The sequence below is a fragment of the Coffea arabica genome, chromosome 3c, assembly GCF_036785885.1.
Source record: "Coffea arabica cultivar ET-39 chromosome 3c, Coffea Arabica ET-39 HiFi, whole genome shotgun sequence".
Classification (NCBI taxonomy): Eukaryota; Viridiplantae; Streptophyta; class Magnoliopsida; order Gentianales; family Rubiaceae; genus Coffea; species Coffea arabica.
The window spans coordinates 35974480-35998603 of NC_092314.1; the positions used below are offsets into that span (position 1 = coordinate 35974480).

General features: G+C 37.5%; 1 protein-coding gene across 1 annotated transcript; it reads right to left on the reverse strand.

The window, feature by feature from the left end:
- Positions 1-19727: 19727 nt before the first annotated feature.
- LOC140038126 (uncharacterized) lies at positions 19728-23582 on the reverse strand. The gene is made up of 5 exons (XM_072083243.1): positions 21218-23582; positions 20837-21114; positions 20643-20761; positions 20238-20535; positions 19728-20113 (listed from the first exon to the last, which is right to left on the reverse strand). The coding sequence occupies exons 2-5, from the start codon at positions 20952-20954 to the stop codon at positions 20079-20081; spliced, it is 570 nt and encodes a 189-aa protein (XP_071939344.1). The 5' UTR covers positions 20955-21114; positions 21218-23582; the 3' UTR covers positions 19728-20078.
- Between the last annotated feature and the right edge of the window lie 542 nt (positions 23583-24124).

The following is a 24124-nucleotide window of genomic DNA, read 5'->3' on the forward strand; positions in this document are numbered from 1 at the left end:
TTCAAGGCGTGCCCACGCCTTCCAACCTTTCCGATAGAGAAAAAAAAAAATTTTTTGACCAGGACTCCATTCTTTTTCCACTTTTTCCTTCTTCTTTGACTGGTTTTGGCCTTTTTCCTCCCAATTTCTTTTGGGCTACGCTGCAACGATTTCTCCTCTCCGTTGCTGTCCGCCGCCGCCGCCGCCTTCCATCGCTGTCCACCTGAGTGTAGCCGCACGCCGCCAGAAGCGTACGCCCAGAACGCGCACGCCCGCGCGCGCGACAGCTGCGCTGCCCACGCCTCTGTGCCCCACTAGCGCGCGGCCCCTGCCTCAGCAGAATCAGCGCAGCCTGCTGCCGCCGCCGCCGCTCGACTCCACCTCGCGCGACCCACCAGATCTGGTCGCCCAAGGGCTACCAGCACCGCGCGCAGGCCCAGCAGCCAGCGCGCGACCACCCCAGAACGCCAGCCACCCCAGGTGCGCGACCCAGCGCGCGAGCTCCTCCCCTGCATGAGACCAACCGTGCGTCCCAGCTAACCCAGACTCAGCGTGCGCGCCTGCAGCGCGCGACCCTCCTCACAGCAACAGCTCTCCAGTGGCACACCAGCGCCCGTGACCTGCTCTACCGACCAGTCTTCTGCGCGCGCGCCCAGCCTCAGCTCACTTTTTCCGCCAATTTCCTCTTCAGCGTGGACAAAGGGAAAAAAATTGGTACCCCTATTTGCCTTTCTTGTTAAACTGGTGACTTCGATTGGGAATTTTAATTGCTGAATTTTAGCCTCCTTTTGGGTTGCTATACGTGTTGGTGGGGGACCATTTGGTTATTATCTGAAAGTGAGAGTTGCCATATCTGCCTTTTCATTCATTATCTATTTTGGGGCATCTGTGGGCTCTGGTAGCCTAGTATTGGGTACACGTGGGTAGTAACTCGTCGATTGTTGACAATTATTGACTGCTATTGCCAATTTTGAGGCGTTGGTGCTGTTTTGTTTATTGTTGTCTGCCACGTGACGATAGTGGGGAATTCTTGTGTTTGTTAACTCGTCGTTGTCTGGTGGGGTAATTGTGTCCCCCTATGCTGTTGAGCTGCTGAATATTAAGTGATTCTTGTTGTCTGTGGTCCCCTATTGTTTCTTGGTGATTGGTTGGCGGTTTCTGAGCTGATTTGTTCTGTCTGTGGTTGCTGGATGCCTCCTAAAAAGGCTACCACTGCTGGGCCGTCTGGGTCCCAACCTCGTAAGAGGCGAGCCCCGGTTCAACCCACCATTCGATCCCGTTTAGACCTGGATAAGAGCACCATGTCTCCTGGGTGGTGGGGGGAACCGATAACTAATCTTACAGAGGCCCAACAGGACCGGTTTAACATCTTGGTGCACCGTCCTTTTGCTCCTTGCAAGTGCTTTCATGCCCCGACCTTGGACCATTTGCGAATTGCACGAGAGGTTGAACAGTTGTTCTCGGCAATAGGCTGGGAGCAGTATTTGACCATTAGCTACCCCACGTTTGAGGAGCTGTGTTGTGAATTCTTCTGCTCTTTTGAGTTTATCAGGAATGAATACATCACTTTGGATGAGCCGGAGATTATTCGGTTTAGATTGAAAGGCAAACATTATGATTTTTCAATCAATGAGTTTAATCTGACTTTGGGGTTTGTCAGTGAGGATACCATTGCATCCGGAGCGTATATCAATAGTGCTTGTGACTACACCAGACCGTTCAGAACTGAATACATTGACATTTGGAGGGAGTGGTCCACGGATCGGCAAGTTTATAATCCGAGTCAGTCCAAGGCCTCTGAATTGAAGGATCCGGTCTTAAAGGTCGTCCACAGGTTCCTGGCTCACAATTTCTCGGGGCGGAAGGATTCCTCCGGCACCCTTACCAAAGCAGAATTCTACTTCCTTTGGTGCATGCGCAACAATGTTAAGGTTAATTTTGGGTGTTGGATAGCCACTCAAATGGAGTCAGTCATTCACAAGCGCAATAAACCGATTATCCTAGGCTCGCTCATTACCCACTTGGCCATTCGTTTGGGATTGCTAGACCTCGACAAGGAGCACAACTTCGCGTTAGCTCGAGAGATTGAGCCACTGGATTTGCGCGGTTTGGAGCGAATGGGGGTTATTCGCAAAGTGGGCGATGTCTATCAGTTTACGGGCCCTGGTGAAGATGGCCCACGGCCTCGGGTGCCCACCACTGAACCCTCCACTGTCTCTCAGCCCCATCCGGACCAGGCGGGTCTGTCCTCCTCTCATCCTCCTCCTGCTGGGGACCCCCGCTATCCGGACCTCCAAGAGGGTGTCCATGAGCTCAACGCCCAGCCGTCAAGGATAGATGGCCGTCTTATGGCACTCTAGGTCTTCGCCCGCATTCAGGCAGAGAATCAGGCCGCCTTCTACGCTCACATTGGATTTACTCCGCCGCACCCACCTCCGCCTTAGTATCTCGTTTTCACTCCCCGGTGGTCAGGGAAGTTTCTCTTCTTTCCTCCTAATACTTTAATTGTCTCTTCTACATTGAGGGCAATGTAGGTCTTAGGTGTGGGGGGAGTGGTTTCCATTAGTTCTTTATCATTAGTTCTTTCTCTTTTTCATTAGTTCTTTTTGGCTTTGTTACTTGAAAAAAAAATGATGAAAAAATGAGAAAAAAACAGAAAAACATTGTACGTAGCCGTCTTTTTGGTTATTTTTACTTGTTAGTGTTGGGGCATGTTGCTGTGATGAATGACATAATCAAAGTGAGTGGGTATGTGGTCGTATGTGCTAGCTTTGCATTTTGTTTCCCTTGGCAAAGTTGTTGAATGTTGAATATGCTGGAATTGACCCATTCTTGTAACTTTTGGGGAGCTTTTGAGCCTTGCTTGAGCATATTATTCTTGTTTGCTCTATTTTGTTTGATTGAGTGGGTATCACACATGGTATTGGCATTCTAGAACTTGCTAGTTTATGCATGTCGAGGCCACATTTTGGTTGAATTGAATGCATTTGAAATAATAAGGGCATTTAGGATTTAACCCTCTTCAGCTATCTAAAAAGATCAAGCCCTCATCTTATCTCCTAATAGTGAACAAATTTGAGCTTTTGTCCTTTGTCTCTGGTTGATATCCGTGTTTGTTAACCCAAGACCTCTTTGAACTTTCTTGTTTACCCCTGTGTTGTCAAGGGATGTCTGAATTCCATCATTTGTGCAAAGCAAACAAAATTGGGGTTGCAAGTGCTGTTAGATTAGGAGTTATATGATGCTATCCTTGTATGAAGGAGGGAAATTGGAAGAAAGCCACTGACCAGAGGACTTTGGCTCACAGGGCGTGCCCACGCCTTAAAGGACTTTCTGCTTAAAAAAAAAAAAAACCTGAAGAGACCTCGTGACCAGAGGACTAAGGGTCACAGGGCATGCCCACGCCTTGCGCGCAGTTCGTAAAAAAAAAAAAAAAAAAATTTGGGGCACTTGTACAGGGTGTACAGCAAGTGGGAACTGCTTTGTTAGTGAAACTCCTCCGGTAAAGCACTGTGGTTATTGGTGAGTTCGGACATTCTCTTGACACTTTGCCCCCTATTTATACCTTCTTAACCCGCCTTTCACCCGAAACCCCATTACAACCCTATTAAAGTCCCCTTTGATTTATGTGTTTAGTTCACTTTTAAGTGGTGGAGATGTGATAAATGTGCAAGCCTATGGTAATGGCATTCCGTGATGTTGAATTGAGCGTTCCTAGTATTCATATATATTCTTTGAATTACAACATGTCCGGTGTGTTCTACCTTTGGTGATATTGTCAGGGACCCTAGATGCTTGTGTTAGTATAGACTACTACATGACCTCTGCTCTCTTGGTTGTACTTCTGAGCTCCGAAATGCTTGCGGGCAAGCATTGTCTAGGTGTGGGGGGATTTGATAGAGCCGTTATTTGGCACGTTTTGCATTGTCATCTTGTTCTAATTTTGGCTATTCATGGTGCTAAGAAAGGGAATTTCACTCATATTTGGCATTTGTGTGAATTGTAGGTGGTTAGCATTAAAATGATATCGCGGGGTAAATTTCCAAAAGACTTTTCATTTCAGAGCGTGGCCACGCCTTAGAAGGAGGACGAAACCGAAAGCCGGACTAGGTTTGTCAGCAGTCAGACGCTTTTGACTGGGGGCTTTTGGCTTTCTTCAGCTGCAACTTAGACTAGCTTAGGAGTTCACCTTTTCAATCTTTTTGCTGTAGACGTCTTTGACGTTCGCCTTTGATTTGCTACAATTTTCCATCACTTTTATCCCTTTTCTTGACTCTGCTCCAGGAGCGACCGAATACAAGAAAATGAACCAAGGGAATTTCCCATTTGTTCCTTAGTTAATTTGCATCGCTCCGCTCCTTGGAATTAATTGTTTGGATGTTTGCGTGGATGAAATCAATTAAATCGCGTGAGCTTGACATGATGAGGAGCGGCTAATTTTTTCCTCTACCCAAAGGGTGACGCGAGGGCGCGGTCCATCACACCTGTGAGATCTAATCAAGCTTTCATTATTTCTTCCAATTCGTTATTATTCGTGCGTTTTCTGAATTAATTGTTCATGGGTATTTGATTAATTGAATATCAACGGCCGGGTATTTGATTTAATTTAATAGCCTACTGCCACGTTAATTAAATAGAATCCGTAATTGTTCATTTAATTGACACCCCGTGGCAACCACCATAATTGGTTTTATGATGGGGAAACGCATGATCTAATTTAAATAAACCCTCTTAACGTGTTTATTGGTTAGGGTTGGGTTCTTCTAACTTTAATGAAATTGGGTAATTAAATTCCTACGGTCGTACCTAGGGTTGTTATCTGATTAGGGAAGCAGTCAACGGTCGTACCTTGACTGTCGAAAAGGTAAGGAAGAGCTGGTTGTCAGAGCTTATTGATAGCTATAACCAACCTAGTGATGAATAGATGAAATATCTTTGCATCGATGATCATTTAGTTGGACCGTGCCTGAGCAGTTGATCCTTTGGGTAGAACTTTTACCAATTGCTATTTTTATTGAATTGTGCTTTGTGAGTTAGTTCTGAATTTAGTTTGCTTTATTTTTGTTTTACTTTTATTCTATTTATTTATCTCCCATTGAAAATCCCCCAAATTTTGTTCTACTAATTTGGAAAGAAATAATTTCCTACCCGCTCCCTGTGGAATCGACCCTACTTGCCATTGTATGCAAAATTAATATTTTTATAGACAAATCCGGTATATCGGATCAAGTAAACTCTTCGGGAACAGAGTGAATCAAGTAATCCATTGCACACCTAGGGTCCCTGCTCCAGTACTTGGATTTGTTTTATAATTATTTAATTGAGGTGGTAATTAGGACTTTTTAGTAATTATTATTGCACAGGTTCGGCACCTATCACTTATCAACCCCAAGCAAAATGTGAGTGCAATTACATTGAGGAATGGCAAAGAGTTGCCACAACCCAGCCAGAGAATTTCTGAACAGGCCATTGAGGGGAATATTGAGAAAGAAGAAGTGGCACCCAAACCTAAAGATGTGCTGCAGCAAAAATTTAGAGATGAATAGTCAGTAGTGGTAACACCTCCTCCTCCATTTCCCAGTCGATTTGCAAAATCTAAGAAGAGGTAGCAAGAGCAAGTAGTTTTTGACATTTTTCGCAAAGTTGAGGTAAATATTCCCCTTCTCTATGCCATTAAGCAAATTCCTCAATATGCAAAATTTCTTAGAGAATTGTGCACGATAAGAAAAAGTTAAAAGGCTGTGAAAAGATTTATATGGGAGAAAGTGTTTCAGCGGTCCTACAACAGAAATTGCCTCCTAAGCATAAGGATCCAGGTATGTTTACTGTTCCTTGCAAAATAGGGAATGTTAAGGTCGAAAAAGCATTGATAGATTTAGGAGCTGCAGTAAATATCATGCCTCGTTCCATTTATAATTCTCTGAATCTTGGACCCTTAAAAGAAACGAGTGTCATTATGCAACTTGCCGATAGGTCTAATGCATATCCTGATGGGGTGTTAGAGGATATTCTAGTTTAAGTTGATAAATTGGTTTTTCCTGCAGATTTCTATGTGTTAGAAATGGATGATGATTTCTCTGTTTCACCTCCAATTTTGTTAGGCAAGCCATTTTTAATGACATCTAAAACAAAAATTGATGTTTATTCAGGGATCTTGACAATGGAATTTGATGGTGAAATAATAAAATTCAATATTTGTGATGCCATGAAATATTCTAGTGAGGCACATTCTATTTTTGTTATAGATGAAATTGACCCTTTCATGCAGCAGAAGTTTGAATTAAATGGTAGAGATGCTTTGAAGGATGTAATCAATCGCAATTTGGATTCGCAAGAAATGTCAAGAGTTGCAAAAAAGTTTGAGTTACACCCTGACTGAACACTGGTATTGTCTAGCCAAAGACGTTAAAGAAAGGCGCTACTTGGGAGGCAACCCAAGAATTTCAATTTTTAGTCATTTTTGAATTTTTTTTTCATGATTTTATGTGGAAGTTAAGTTTATTTCATTTCTTTTTGACAAAAGGCTTTTTGTTGCAGGCCATGGACGTGCTCATGAAGTTTTCGCTTTGATTGGATGAAAATTCCTTGGTCAGAAGACATTCTGTTATAAGACGTGCCCACGCTCTATATTCAGAGGGCATTGTTCGTTTTAGGTGGGATTGGACTGTCAACTATTTGTTACAAGACGTGCCCACGCTCTATGTCCAGAAGGAGTTGTTTGTTTTATGATTGGAAGGCCAGAAGACTATATCTTATACAGCGTGCCCACGCCTTACAACAAAACCTCCAATATTGCGATCCCAAGTTGAACCTCACTACGTGCTTCGCCTGCAGTGATTTTTAAGCAACTTATTCTCTCCCGAATGTTCAGTTCAATAATTAGGGAAGTCCTCTTTTCTTCTTTTTGCACTTAAATTTCATCCATTGAGGACAATGTCTGATTTAGATGTGGGGGAGGGAATATTTCAAGTGAAAAAGTTGTCATAAATTTTTTTTTTCAAATCTAGTTTTGGAGCTTCTATTGTGTTTTACGAAAAGCAATCAAGATGCAAATATGAATAGTATAATGTTATTAGCATGAGTATGTTATTTTCTTGCAATTGATTTGAATGATGGATGTGCTAGATTTGACATAATTTTAATCATTTTGTGAGCTTTTGAGCCTAATGAGCAATTCATTATAGTGTGCTCTATTTTCTTTTGTTGAGTGATATCACACATGGTTTGACATTCTAGAACTTGCTTTGTTATACATGTTGAGACCATACTTGAATTTGATGCAATAAAATGACAAGGGCAATTAGGTTTAACCCTTTTGACTTTCTAAATGCCTTCCCTAATTATGTTTACCCATAGTCAACCATTTTTGAGCCTCAATCCTTCTCTTTGTTTAATAGTCATAATTGTTACCGTAAACCTTTTGTTTGAATCTTCTCATTTGAACCTTGTGTCAAAGGAATACATTAATATTCTTGCATGAAATTTCAAGTGTGTTCCAAAAGTACGTTTATGGTTGGCAAGTGTGATAGTTATGTTGTGCACTTTTTTAAAAAAAAAAGAGAAATGAAAAAAAATACAAAAAAAAGAGAAAAAAATATTGAAAAAAAGAGAAAAATCGAAAGAAAAAAAACAGAAGAAAAAGAAAAAAATTTTTGTTGTGAAGTGCACTTGTGTTGTTTTGTGATAGTTAGGCTAATGCCTAAATTGTGTTTGCACTTGCCAAGTTTAGTGAAGTTATTGACACACCTGGAAGCCAGCTATACATGTGAAAGACAAAGGAGTTTGATTTCATGCAGAATATTATTGATATTTCCTTTGATATATGTACACCTAAATAATCCCCTTTTATCCAACCCTTAATCCAAGCCTCGTTACAACCCTTATAAAGACCCTTTGATTTTTGCATCGAAATCATTTTAAGTGGTGGAAATATGATATATTAGCAAGCTTATGGTAATGTCATCTCATGGAGTTGATTTGAGTGCTAAATATCCCTTAAACACTAGAGTGCAGAGTGTATATACTACTATCCGTGTGAGGGCTGTTGAATCTTGCGCATCCTGATTTTGATAAAATTGTTGAGAAGATATGATACTTGTGTTAGTATGCACGGTGCTATGAAATATTTGCCATCTTGACTGTGATTCTTGGGTAGTGAATGCTTGAGGGCAAGCATTGTTTAGGTATGGGGGAATTTGTTAAGTGATTAATTATGCATATAATTGGTGAATATTTTCCCCTTTATTTTGCTAAAATATGGTTTTAATTGATGAATTTTACTCATATTTGATTTTTGGTGTTGTTTTTAGGAATTGTTGGTGAGAATAGAGTAAAAGGTGTATTAAAAGTCGAATTTCCAGAAGACAACATCTTATAAGGCGTGACCACGTCTTTGCTTGATGAGAAACCCATGCTTACAGGATGTGAAGCGGGCCACCATTTGAATCTTTGCTAGCATATTGGAAGACTGTTGATATCCTTAGAAATAGATAACCCATTGCTTCCATCTAGTAGTATGAGTGGAATAGGAGTCCTAATCCTTTCTTTAGTGGAAGAAGCATATGTGAAGTGAGATTCTAATTAGTTTCCTAAAGGGAAACGTTTTTCTTTGGGGTTGGAACAGACGTTAGTTAAAAGGGGGGGACATAAGCCTTCAGCGGGGGATTCTTCCTCTATCTCTTATTCTTTTCCTCTTTTTCTCTACAATAAACCCTATTATTCCTGACGGCCGCGAATCTATCATGAGGAGCGGCTAGTTTCTTTTCTAGTTGAAGGATAATTGAAGCTTTGGTTTGACAATACTGTGAGATCTATTTTGATTTGTTTGTTTCATTTATTTATGAGTATTTATATATTCTCTGTTCATTTATGATTATGATTATTTTCTACAGTTAAATACCTGATCAACATTTAATTGTCGAAATAGTCTATTGCCATCTAAAATATCAAATCCGTAATTGTTTGATGGTTTTAGTATTTGTGGTGAGTGATATAATTTGATTGTAAAAGAAACTTTCGAATTTATGTCATGAGAATATATAATCTAACTTAAATGAACTAAGCGTGTGTGTTTGTTGGTTAGAATTGGTAGCTTTTCTAATTATTAATGTTGTCAATAGGTTAAATCCTAAGAGCTTGTTTAGGGTTGCTTAATTGGCAAGATAAATAGTCACAAAGTGTGTTGTGGTTATCGAAATAGTAAGGAGAGGCAGGTTGTCAGAGCGTGTTGACAACTATAACTAGTTTATTTATGAATAAGTGATTTCACCTTTGCATTGATGATCAGTTAAATGAACCAAAGTGGAAATTAGACCTTCGACTAGAGTGTTGCCTATTCTTGATTTAGTTTTATTTAATTTTGTGATACTGTCTTTATTTTTATTCAAGTGAGCTATTTGGTTAATTTCTCCTAATCCCCCATTTTTCACAAAGAAATAAATCACCCAGTCCCTGTGAATACGACCCTACTCACCGCTACACTTGAATTCATATTTTTAGAGTAGGAACTTTTATTTTTGCTGGTTTGACAAGCCAACAGTATCTTCCACAGTTGAGTGTTTGTACTCTCCATGCTTGTTCCTTCTATCTCTTCCCTTCATTGCTTATCCTTCCTGTCATTCTATCTTAACAGTTTGTAGGGTCCTTAGTGTGTAGTAGCCATATTTTGCTATGCATCCAAAAATATCTGTCGTCTTCATTCATCACACTAATTGGTATTCTTAGTATCTTCTCTGCATCATTTGAGTTGAAGGTTCTGAATATCAAATCTCCTTTCCATCTGAAATTGGAGATCAATTCCTCTACTTTTTGTGGTTTATTGCTTGTTGGTTTCTCTGTTGTTGGATACCTTTTTGGGTTATCTGGATTCAGTTGTCCTTCCAAATCCTAACTCTCCTTCCTGTTCCAATTCTTTTCCTCACACCACTTTCCACTTCTACTCTCACTGCCATTATGCTCTGCCAGAACCAAGATGCATTCTATGGTATTTTGCATTTGAAAATGGATTGATTGGAAAAATACTTTGCCTTTAGGATCTTGCTTGCTATTAGGTTTGGAAAGTTGATTAATCTCCAAATTTGCTTCCGTAGGAGCACCTTGTTGAAGTATTGTAGATCCCTAAATCCAAGTCCCGTATATATTTTTTCTTGAGTTAGTTTGCTCCATGAACTCTAATGAATCTTTTTCTTTCTGTCCACCTCACCCCACCAGCAGTCTGTTGTTAATGCTGAAAATTCATTGCATTGTTTAGCTGACAACATGAAAAATGACATTGCAAAGATTTGCATGGCCAACTGTCGTTGCTTTCAACATGATTTCTTTGCCTGCTGCACTAAGCAATTTATTTTGCCAATTATTCAGTCTTTTTTTAACATTGTCTCTTATGACCCAAAAAATTTGATCCTTTGTTGTTGTAACTACCACAAGATATTTGCCTTGAGAAACTGGTTGGATATCTCTTAGAGCTGTACATATACTTTCTGTTTTTCTCAATCCGTAACTTTTGATGATTACAAAAAATGGATGTTACTAATATTCTCTGATTAGATCTTTTCAAAATTGGAGCAAAACAGGTTCAAAGGCTAACATATGCTGAAATAGCTGTCGGACGCATATAAAGACTGCATCGGCCATCCGACAACCATTGAGTAACTTCGGACCCACTCTCGGACGTCCGAAGATGATAAGTCAAATCCTCTAAACTAATTGATCTCGATCGGACGTACAACAGCTAAGTACTGGACGTCCGATAAACATTGTGACACTTCGGAAGCAAAACATTGGAGGCACCAGACGTCCGAATGAATTGAAGGAGAATTCTCAGTTTTACAACATACCTTCAGATGCATATTCTGGAGGTACCGAACGTCCTAAACATTTCAAGAAAACTTTTTAAACTCACTGCCTGTGTTCAGACGCAGAAAACTAACCTACCGGACATCCGACACCACCAACGGCTAGTTGACTCTTCAACTGTCTTCTATCCGTTGGTAGCATTAATTGAAGAATTTTTTGGTCTCTTATAAAAAGAAAAAAATCAACCACTTCAAATAACTTTCGCACATTGAGACTACATCAGATCTTGAGTGATTCAAGTGTGAGAATACTCTTTAAAAGAATATTTGTACTCTTAGTTGTGAAATTTTCAATAAATTTTTCAAGTGTGTTTCTATTTCTTCAATAGTGTAGCTTTGTGAGAGTTGCCCGAGTGATAGTAAAACTTCCTTGCTTGATCAAGTGCGGCTTGGGGCGAGGAGAAAATGATCCTTTCTTTGTACACAAGAGATTGGTTGTAAGTTGATCAACTTGAAGAAACTTGCTATATAAAGTGGTATTCAAACTCAAGTGCAGCTTGAAACTTGGTTTGCTATTCTATCATTTTACTTATTGTCTTGCAATATAAATTGTCTATCTCTTCTACTCCCAAGCACTTGTGCTTATTCATCAATTGTTCCATTGTGTGGTCCTTTAGAAAAAGAGAGCAAGTTCTCAAAAAGTGACTCATATCTTGGCTAGTTTTTAAACCACCCAATTCACCCCCTCTTAGGTTATTTTCGATCCTTACAATTGGTATCAAAGCTTGGTCTTCTAGAGATTAAGCTCAATCGGCTTTGGAGTAAAAATGACAATCAACAATGCCATGTTTTTTAAGGACAATTCGTCACTAGACCCCCAATGTTCAACGGATCAAACTATGTGAGTTGGAAGGAGAGGATGATTATTTTCTTACAATCTATTGATATTAAGTTATGGTTTATTGTCAATGAAGGTTCATATGATGCCTCTATTATTGATGAAATTACTCATAGGCCGAGACCAAAAACAAGGAGTGAGTTGACTGGTGATGATAGAACTCATCTTATCTTAAATGCCAAGGCCATAAATGTATTATACAGTGCTTTAGATTCAAATGAGTCTATTAGAGTCAAAAGCTGTAGATCTGCAAAAAAGATTTGGGATAAACTCAGAGAAATTCGAGAAGGAAGTGAGAATGTGAGAGAACAAAAGAAATCCATTCTAGTCACTAAGTATGAATCTTTTAAGATGGAACCTCATGAAAATATTGACAAGATGTATTGCAGATTCAATGATCTTATTAAGGACTTAGAAGTTGAAAATGATTACTCTCTAGGTGAGAAAAATAGAAAAATTCTGAATGCTTTATCTAAGGATTGGAAGAGTAAAGTGACTGCCATTGAGGAAGGTAAAGATCTCAATATCTTGTCCATTGAATCTCTTATTAATTCTTTAATCTCTTATGAGCTGAAACTCAAGTCCAAGGTGCAGGAGGAAGAAGATACAAAAGTGAAAAAGAATATTGCTCTAAAAGCCTCAAAAGATGAAGATGATTCAGCCTCCTTAGATGAAGATGAAATGGAAGGTGATGACAGTGATATTGCACTCATCACGAAAAGCTTCAAAAGAATACTCAACAAGAGGAGATTCAGAAAAGGTGGACCCAACAACTCATTCCCAAATCAGTTCAACAACCTGAGAAATAAAGGGAAGCTAGAGCTCAATAAAAAGTAAACTGATAAGTGCTTTGAATATGGCCAACTTGGACACTACGCAAATGAATATCCAATAAAGAAAAGGAAGGAAAGTAAGGTTGAACGAAAATCAAAGTTTAACAATTTTCAGGTCACCTAGAATGATTGCAATTCAGAAGGTAAAGTCAAAAAAGAAGAGGAGTCTATCCACATGGCTTTCATGGCTATTGGTGATGAAGAGGTAACCACTTGTAACTCTCAAATTGATAGTGATAACGAATCTGATGATGATGTTAACTCTTTTATGGAAAGAATACATAACACTTTGAAAGAATCCTATGTTAGAAACAAGGAACTAAAATAGAAGATTAACTTTTTGATTCAAGACAATGCAAGCCTTTTTCGACAAAATAAATGTCTGAGAAATGAAAATGAGAACCTGAAAAGAATTGAAAATGATTTGCATGCTGAACTTGATAGAAAGACAAACTTCTGTGACATGCTCAAAAATGAACAAAGTAGCTTGAAAAGAAGAATGGATGATCTTAATCAGATGCTTCAACATAAGAAACAAAACTATTTTCAAAGGAATGATACAAAACCTCACTGTGATACTCATCAGAAAATGTTAAATCATAGTGCAAATAAGTTTACTATCTATAGGAGAAGACAAATAAAATTTATTAAACCTGTTCATTTGAATAATTCATTAACTATGTGCAGCTTCTGTTGTCAATTTGGCCACATAAAAAGTAATTGTTATGTTGGGAAAAATATGAAAAATGGCATGAGATGCATATGGATGGTTAGACATAATGCAACTCTCAAGGACTCAAAAAGTAAAGGGTACCAAATATTATCTTGTGGATCTTTGTGTAGGTGAACCTGGTGAACATTGTTAAGGAATCAAAGTGGTTCATAGACAGTGGATGCTCAAGACATATGACTGGTGATCCATCACAGTTCATCAAATTCAAGCCAAAAGCAAGCGGAAAGGTAACATTTGGAGATGATAACAAATTCAAAACTGTTGGAATTGGTGATGTTGGTAAGAATGGTCAAACCTTTGTTCACAATGTTCTTTTAGTTGACAATTTGAACTATAACTTGTTAAGTGTTAGTCAATTGTGTGATAGGAATCTGTTTGTGTTATTTAAAAAGCATGAATGCCTTGTTCTTGATTCAAATTTCAACACTGTTTTCAAAAAGAGTAAATGACATTTATGTAGTTATTCTTGAAAAAGTTGATTCCTCTAGTCTTAGTTGTCTCATAGTAGCAAATGAGAACCCCTGACTGTGGCATAGAAGGCTCTGTCATTTCAATATGGATCTGCTAAAAGAAATTTCCAAGAAGGATCTTGTTAGAGGGCTGCCAAAGATCAAATTTGAAAAGGACAGAATTTGTGATACTTGTCAATTTGGAAAACAAGTCAAAGTGTCTTTTAAACCCAAGAAATATGTTTCTACTACAAAGCCTGTAGAACTTTTACATCTTGATTTATTTAGTCCAACACAAACTACCAGTTTAGGTGGCAAAAGATTTTGCTTTGTATTTGTTGATGATTATTCTAGATGCACTTGGGTGATGTTTCTTGTACACAAAGATGATGCTTTCAAAAACTTTGTTTCACTATTTGCAAAAGTTCAGAATCTGATTGGATTGAAAATCATCAAAATCAGAAGTAACAATGGCTCAGAATTTTATTTTTGTGGCTTTCCAGAATTTTGTAACAACAATGGTATTACACATGAGTTTTCAATTGCAAGAGTTTTCAATTGCAAGAGTTCCCCAACAAAATGGGGTTGTTGAAAGAAAGAATAGAACTCTTCAAGAAACTACTAGAACCATGCTAAATGAGTGTAATTTACTAAAATACTTTTGGGTTGAAACTATAAATACAGTTTGCTATACCATGAATAGAGTTCTTTTAAGACCTATCTTGAACAAAACCTCCTATGAGCTGATGTTTGATAAAAAGCCTGTAGTTGGATACTTTAAAGTCTTTGGTTGCAAATGCTTCATTTTAAACATCAAGGAACATCTCGGAAAGTTTGATAAAAAATCTGATGAGGAAATTTTCTTGGAATATTGTGAGAATAAGAGAGGTTTTAGAGTCTACAATCGAAGAACTTTGGTTATAGTGGAAGCTATACATATTACTTTTGATGAATCTAATGGTGACATTTCCATAAGTAGTGGTGAAGATGATGATGCAGGTATTCAAGAAGAACTAAAGAAACTCACAATCACTGACCAAGGCATTGCTACACCAGAAAATGATTCAAAAGAAGATGAAACTCAAGACAGTCCAACAAGGGAAGACAGTGACAGAGACACTAGTACATCTAACGATCTTTCAAGATATTGAAAATTTGCTCAAAACCACCCTAAGGAGCTCATCATTGGTGATCCATCCGAGAAGGTCAGAACTCGTTCCTCCTCTAAACAACTAATAGATAATTTTGCATTAGTTTCACATTTTGAACCCAAAAATGTAGTTGATGCTTTGAAAGATGAGAACTGGATTTTAGCTATGGAAAAGGAGCTAAATTAATTTGAAAGGAACAAGGTGTGGAAATTAGTTGCTAGACCAAAGGATCATTCTATCATTGGCACAAAGTGGATTTTTAGAAACAAAATGAATGATAAAGGTGAGGTAATAAGAAATAAGGCCAGACTTATAGTCAAGGGATATACTCAAGAAGAAGAAATTGATTTTGATGAATCATTTGCACCCGTAACTAGGTTGGAATCAATTAGAATGTTTTTAGCCTTTGCATGTTTCAAGAACTTTAAATTATTTCAAATGGATGTTAAAAGCGCTTTCTTAAATGGATTTATTGATCAAGAAATATATGTTAATCAACCTCTTGGTTTTGAAAATGAAATTTGTCCAAATCATTTATTTAAACTCTCAAAAAGTTTGTATGGACTAAAACAAACTCCAAGAGCATGGTATGAACGTTTGAGTGATTTTGTGATTGAAAATAGTTTTAAAAGAGGTATTGTGGATACTGCTTTTTTCACTAAGCAAAGTTCATGTGATCTTTTAATTGTGCAAATATATGTGGATGATATTATATTCGGTGCTACTAATGAGAGCTTGTGCAAGGATTTTTCCAATATCATGCAAAAAGTATTTGAAATGGGCATGATGGGAGAATTAAATTTCTTCTTTGGACTCCAAGTGGTTTAAACTCAAGATGAAACGTTCATCAACCAAGCAAAATACACCAAGGAGTTGCTCAAAAGATTTGGAATGGAGGATTCAAAGCAGGTCGAAACACCTATGTGCACATCTACCAAATTTGACAAGGATGAAAAAGGTACAAAAGTTGATGAAAAGAAATATAGAGATATGATTGGTAGTTTGCTTTACTTAACTGCTAGTAGACCAGATATCATGCCTGCTGTGTGCTTATGTGCTCGTTTTCAGTTTTGTCCACAGCAATCTCATTTAAATGCAGTAAAAAGAATTCTTAGATATCTAAAAGAAATCTTGAATTTTGGTCTATGGTATCCTAAGTGTCATGAACTTCCTCTGTGTGGAGTCTCTGATGCTGACTTCGACGGTTGTAGCGGTGATAGAAAAAGTACAATAGGTATATATAACTTTCTTGGAAATTGCTTAGTATCCTAGTTTAACAAGAAATAAAATGCTATTTCATTATCTACAACTGAAGCTGAATATGTTGCCACTGGAGCTTGTTGTGCTCAATTATTGTGGATGAAAAACACTTTGAATGATTTTGGATTGATGTATGATTGTGTGCCTATGTATTGTGATAACACTAGTGCAATAAATTTGACAAAAAATCTCATCCAACATTCTAGGACAAAGCACATAGACATAAAGCATCATTTCATTCGTGATCTTGTCCATAAGGGTGAAATTTGTGTTCAATATGTCTGTTCAAAAGATCAAATTGCTGATATTCTCACAAAAACCTTACCACTGGATTAATTTGTGTCTTTGAGAACAAAATTGGACGTTTCAGAAAAAATTCTCTAAAAAATTCTCTGGTCTGGTTGGACGTCTGACAATGTCCTTGATCATCTACCCAGAAAATTTTGGTTCGAACGGAGGTGTCGGACGCTCTACTTCGTTCGGCCGTCCGACGTTCAAAAATTGCGTCTTATAAGGAAGCTCTCTGCGTTATTCAGTTCATTCTTACCCTTTTGTCTCAGACGTAACTCTTCACATTCTCTCAATTTCAAAATTCAAATTCATCTCTTTTCGAAACAAGTACCAAGAAATCACTCTGACCGATACCTTCACATACCTATTACAAGTTTATTGTGCATTATAACTTCTCCCAACCGTCAACTGCACTATAAATTTCAATTCTTACCCAAAACCCTAACCACAAAAATTTCTCCCTCTGTGGACAGTTCGTGCATTCACTGTAGTTCATACTACACTTCTCATCGTTTGATACTTATTTGTATCACATTACACAACAAAATCACACCGCATTGCAATCATGGTGAGGATTAGAGGAGGATCCGTCCGGCCTTCAAACTTCGTGATGAGGAGGATGGAGATGTTCAAGTTATCGAAACTTCCATCAAATCACCCAAAAAGAAAACTGAAAATCGTGGTGGAAAAACGAAACAATCTGCAAGGAAAAAGCAGAATGCGCAAACCAGAGAGCCATCTGTTGAATCATTCGATGAGCAGATGGAGGAGCATCAATCTGAAGGGCATCCAGGAAGTGGCAATGAAGAGGAACTGGAGCAGCCTGCCAATGTAGATGTAAGCACCACGAAATCACCCAGGAAAGGGAAAAAGACTGCCAAAAGGAAGAGCATTGCTCAACCCAAAGGAAGACAAACTGCTGATCCCTTTGGAAAATAACAGGATGCAGAGAAAAATGCTGAGGAACAGCAGACTGATGAACCATCTACCAGGAAATCACCAAGGACAAGATCTGATGTCCAGGGTGCTGCACCAACTACTCAGCGCAGTGGAAAAAGAAAGCATCTAGAAAATGAACCAGGGACCCAAACTGCTGTTGAACCAACTCCCTTGCCCAAGTTCATCGATGATGAAGCCAGGGAGAGGTTTGAATGGATCTCGCAGAAAGTCTTCATCACTCAAAGGACCATCATTCCCTACGAATTCCGTAAGCTTGACCTTGAATCTGTTCTCAACCTTTTTGAATTCCAAAAATGGACCCATTTTTTGACCATTCCAAACACCTACTATCCTGACATGATTCATCAATTCTTTGTAAATGTTAGAAAGGGTAAATCACATACTGATCTCATTTCACGTGTCAATTCTGTTAACATAGAGCTGAATCCTAATATTGTCAACTCTGTTTTGGAAACCAAATTGAAAATGATTTTAAAGGAAAAATTGCAAACTTCTTTTCTTACGAAGAATTTCCTTCTGCATACCATCACTTTCATGTTGCAAAATTGATGACCTATTTTCAGTCTCACTTTAATACTCCTGTTGAGGCAAGATTGGAAGATCTTAGTTCTCAAATCCTGATCATTTTTACCATAATTTCAAATCTGTTGGTGCCCACTGATGGTCACAGAACTGATGCAAATAAAATGGAACTTTATTTGTTCTACTATTTTCTTGAAAAAATCTGAATTGATTTTGATTTTGTCACGTGCAAATTTCTGCTCAAAATCAGTACTGACAGCCGTAGGAAACTATCCTATGGAAAATTTCTGACTCCCATTTTTACTCATTTTGAAATTTCCTTTACTGGTAAATCTCCAAAAGAGAGTGCATCAACTGTGTTTTCAAAGGCTTATTTTGAAAGGAAAAATTTGAAATTTTTTTAGGATCATTGGTACTACAAAAAAACTGTCTTTGAGTTTAGGAGAAAAAATCTTCATGAAACTCCTGTAACTCTTAGGACTTCTCGAGACCAGTCTATGTATGTGACACCCTTCACCATTCATCCTAGAAGGTCAGCCTCTATGCATACTTCATCCAACCTTGAGGTCATCTCTCTGCTTGATGACCTCAAACAACATATTCTGCTTCTAGAAAATGGCTTGATGATGACCATGACTTCTGATCAACAAGCCACATTCGTTGCCAAACAAAATCTGCTTGTACCTCCCATTCCTCCAGAAAATGAAATGCACACCGAAAGGAGCCTAGGACTGAGCCAACCACTTAGGCTACCCCAGAATACCGTGCCTCCAGTTCTCAACCACAGGACAAGGGAAAAGCTCCGGCAACTGAAGAAGAGACTGAAGAGGATGATGATGATGATGAGGATGAGGACACTAAGGAAGAAGACCCTGACCAGTTTCGCCTGGTTAGAAGAAGGTCTGGATTCTCTAAAATCACCATATAGGCACTACTAGACTACTGCACTTCATGATTAGGATAATAGTTCATATTAGATTTTTGTATTTTTTGCACTTAAAAACATTTGCTGTGCTCTGTCTTAAGGATTTTACTCCTCTACTGGTCTGTAAAACTATTTAGTTATCCTTTATGTTGAATGTTGCTTATTTCAGTTTATCCGCAAATATTAGTTTCTGGTTGATAATGTTTTGGTTTTGGTTCTGAATGGATGGTGTTGCTGTGTTCTGCCAATATTAGTTTTGCTAAATTTAGCTTGGATGTGTGTTGCTGATAATACATGGTGACAATATTGGTGAGGCAATGTATTGGTAATATGGATAATTTTATTGGTTGATTCAATGATGACAAAAAGGGGGAGATATATGGATATGTAATCTATATGTGAGGGGGAGTCATTTTAAGGGGGAGTTGTGATTATTCTGAATGGAAGTTGTGAATACTCCTTGAATGCATTAAGTTAGGGGGAGTTGTACCTAAAACCTTTTTACTCCATCCATTGTTTTGTCATCAAAGTTTGTAAAATCGGGATTCTACGTGGAATCGATTTTAGTTTCACAGAATTAGATCGTAGAATAAGATCCCACCAAAAGCTCCTAAATTTACCAAATTAATGAAATTGAAATTCATATATCATTTTGTACATCCTAAAAGATATCAAATAAATAAGTTACTCATAAATATATAGCATTTTTTACTTAATATCTGACAAGTAATAAAAAAGAGAATATAAACCTGTCATCTGTCATAATTTCAAGTCTTAAAACCAAATGCTTCACAATTTACACAATTATAATTTCAAATATAAAATAATCACCAACCTTCACAAATACTAAAAAGTCAAACATCCAAAATGATTTTCAAGATCAAAATTAACTACTAAAATGTCATCTGTCAAGTTTAAACAAACATGAAAAAATAAAAATAAAATAGTAACAATTCATCGTTTTCAAGTATCGTAATAATTCAAAAATACATTAATTTATAACCAATCATTGTCATCATTTTCATCAAATTCAGCATCCCCATAATTCACATTATCAAAATCATTATTTTCCCAATCATCTTCACCATTCCAATTCTCTTGGAATTCATCTTCGGCATTATCTTCATCACCATCCAAATTAGTATCATCCAAGTCATTAGTTCCCATTTGAACATCATTTTCAGGAACCATATCAAAGTAATCATCATCTTGACGGTCGAATTCAGTTGAAGGCCCATCATCTTCATCAATAACATGAATCTCTTTCATTTTATTAACTTGTCTTCAACGGGCATGGGTTTCACGATCTTGATGATCATCTAAATAAACAACCAATAATAATGAAAGTTACCAAAAAACAAGAGATCTTACAAAATAAAACCATAAAAACTATAAAAAAAAGATAAAATTTATGCTTAAATTGGAAGAAAGAAAGAAACTTACAAACTCTCTGCACATTTCTTGTAAGTATTTCAATTTCATCATCTTCATTTCCCTCTTCATCTGAAGTGTCACATTTGGGACTGTCATCTAGAACTCGTAACCAGTTATTTTCTCTTGGAAGAGTTGGATTTTCTCTCTCCGTCACCCATTCATCATCCGAAGGCAAATTCTCCAAAGGAATTTCTTCAATAACATGCTGCCTTTGCCTTTGTCTCTCTCTCAACTTCAAGTTGTACATCACAAACACAAGGTCATTCATTCTTTTTTGAGCCAAACGATTTCTTCTCTTAGAATGTACCTATTGAAATTGAAAGAACTTATGCAGTTATAATATGAATTTAAATGCAAATGCTAAACAAAATATTATACTGAATGAGATATTATGTTATATGAAAACATTGTTACCAATTCAAATGCACTCCAATTTCGCTCACATCCAGAAGAGCTACAAGTTAAACTGAGAATTCGAATGGCAAAAATTTTCAACTCCGGACACTCATCGCCATAAGATTCCCACCAATCAGCTATAGGAAATTAAAATAAATAACAAATTAATAAAGATTTTAAAAATAAAAACACAAGTTCAAATAGTAACTAACCAGGAGATTTCTTGTTTCTTGTTAGTACAGCATTTTCATGACCAAATAATCCACTTGCATGTCGAAAATCATCTAATTGCAGATCAATCTTCACCCTTTCACCGGATTCGGGAACCATCTTAGCAATGCAATCATAAAGGCCACGTTTTATATTTGCATCCGACTAAAAATCTGGACTATATTGAAATTGAGGATTCAAATAATAACCCGCGGCATGCAAAGGATGACTCAATTGATCTTCCCATCTTTTATCAATGATAGTAAATGCCGATTCATATCTAGGATATAAACATGAGTTTGGTTAAAAAAATCCATTCTACTATCCAACATAGAAATTATAAATGAATTCATAATTAATATGACAATTTATTTAAAATTTACCTCTTTCGAACATTGTTCACATTTTGTTTGATTTCTTCTTTTGCTTGATCAATAGCTTTATAGAGAAAGCCCATGGCTGGTTTTTCATCAGAATCAACCATCCTCAACACTTTAATAAGAGACGAAGCTATCTTTAAACATTGCTCCACATTTGGCCAAAATTGTTGATTATCAAAAATGATGCTCTCAATTTTTTTCCCCTTATTTCTCCTAGCATACATGCTGGTTTTCCACTTATCCGAAGAGAAAAAGGTAAACAAATTCCCTTTCAGCTCACTAAGACGTCCATGGTCAAGTATGAAGTAGCAAAACGAGTAACTCCAGGTCTAATCAACTCCTTGCCATTAGTGAACTGTTTCATCCAATTAATAACTGTACCCCATGAATAAATATATGTAACCACTGATTTCGCTTTTTGTATGGTAATTTTGTGGAGAGAATCAAACTTTTGAAAATCTTCTAACATTAGATCAATACAATGAGCAGCACAAGGGGTCCAAAACAATCGTTTTCTCTTTTCCATCAATATTTTTCCAGCTGCCTTATAATTAGAAGCGTTATTGGTGATGACCTGCACAACATTATCCTCTCCACTTTTTTCCACAATACCATCTAACAATTCAAATAATTTTTGAGCTATTTTTGAAATGTCAGTGGTATCTACTGAAGATAAGAACACAGTACCAGCTGGACTATTCACAAGAAAATTATTCATTGTTCTCTTTCTTTGATCAGACCATCCATCGGACATAATAGTACAACCAGCTTTTTTCCACTCTTTTTTGTACACATTAAGCAAATTCAATGTCTCTTATACCTCTTTTTTCAAAAAAGTCACTCTCATTTCATGGTATGAAGGTGGTTTAAGTCCTTTTCCATATTCTCCCAACTTTCTAATCATTAAAGGAAACAATGGATTATTTACAGCATTAAATGGAATGGCGCTTGTATAGAACCACCTAGCCATTATTTGACAAACTTCATCTCTATCTTGTTTCTTCCATTTCTCATTTATGGTTGTTTGCCTCACATTCAACCCACCAGATTTTCTCACAACAAAACTGTCCATAGAACATTTTTTGCCTACTGCCCAACTTCTCCTTCTTCTTCTTCTAAATCATACATTGTACTAACCCTTTGTTTTTTTTTTCCTGGATTCCTCAGAACTTGCACTTAGTAAATCCAACATTTGGGTTCTAACATCTTCAGGAACACTGGGACATGGTTCAACATTTGTATGTGTACAAGCTAAATGATGTTTAAGCCTATACACACCACCTGCGCGAGTAATCCCACAGTATTTACACTGAACTTGTTTTTTATTAGAATCAATTTCAATTCCATGATCCCACCCGGGATCCAATCGAGCACCCGGTGCATTTTTTCTACTTTGTTTCTTTGAAGCGGTTGAAGACATTTAAACACTGCCAAATATATTAGAATATTCATAAGAAACCAAGAAATTTAGACCAAACCAGCACTTGATAAAAGAAAATAAAGCTAGCATTCAGAAAATAAGCTAGACCAGCCCAACACAAGAAAGGTAAAGGACAGCAACTAATAGAAGTTCAGAAGCAACTAAAGTGCAAATCTAATGAAAATAAAGGTAAAGGGCATAACAGAAGCAACAATAGAAGTTCAGAAATTAATGCTAGAACAGCAACAAGAAAACCAAATTTTCACGAATCCTAATGGACCCGTCAATAATTCCCTTCAACTCAATTCAATCAAAAGCAATATATGTTCAAATACCAAGAACACCAAATATCTAGCTAAATTGTGACAAAATTAGCTAATGAAACAAGGATGAACTACATGTACATAATCTAGTATATGAAGGACCTTCCACTGATTACTATAGAATTAAAGACTGGCAGTCACAAACTACAATTCAACTTCAAACTAAACAATTATAACCTAGGGAACTCATTCAAATTTCCAATTCAATCGCAGCGAGACATTACTCATTTGTGAACAGTCCCGCCAAAACCCAAAATTGAAGAACTCCAAAGGCGATAATTCAACAAAAGATGCAATAAATTTGAAAGTGAAGCGAGACTCACAATTGGAATGCTTCGAGGAACTTGTTGTGCTCGGGTTCTGTCCAGCTCTCCCGTCACTTGGTAATGGTGTAGGGTTTTCGGACCTTCTTGCTCAGGTCCTCGGAGGACAACGAAGTGCTGTTGGCCGTCGAAGCCGTGGCAATGGTGACAGAGATTGAAGCTTTAATTTAGGGTGGCGGTGCTGGAGGCTAGAGATTGAAGCTTTAATTTAGGGATTTGGGTAGGACCGCAGCAAAAGAGAAACGACAAAGGAGAAAGGAAAAGGATTGCTTGAGAAGATGAAGAGTACCGAAGCTTTTTTGAGTTTTGACTTTGACGGAGCTTTTTGAGTCCACGTGGTCAAAAATGTTAAAACATTGCAAGTTTGCAACTAAGGGATGCAATCCTTTGATAAATTACAAGCCCACCCCAAATGTTTTGATTTAGTTGCAAAATAGAGTATCAATTTCACAAATCAGGGAAAATTTGTAGGATCGAGATAGGATCGTACGATCTTACACGAGCCTACTGATCCTACCTCGATTCTACATAGATTAATGAAATTTACGATTCTAATGCGATCCGGATCGATTTTGATATTCCGGATCGTAGGATCGTACGATTCTACGATCCGGATCGCGATTTTAACAACCATGTTTGTCATCATCAAAAAGGGCGAGATTGTTTATCTCAATCCGTAACTTTTGATGATTACAAAAAATGGATGTTACTAATATTCTCTGATTAGATCTTTTCAAAATTGGAGCAAAACAGGTTCAAAGGCTAACATATGCTGAAATAATTGTCGAACGCACATAAAGACTGCATTAGCCGTCCGACAACCATTGATTAACTTCGGATGCAT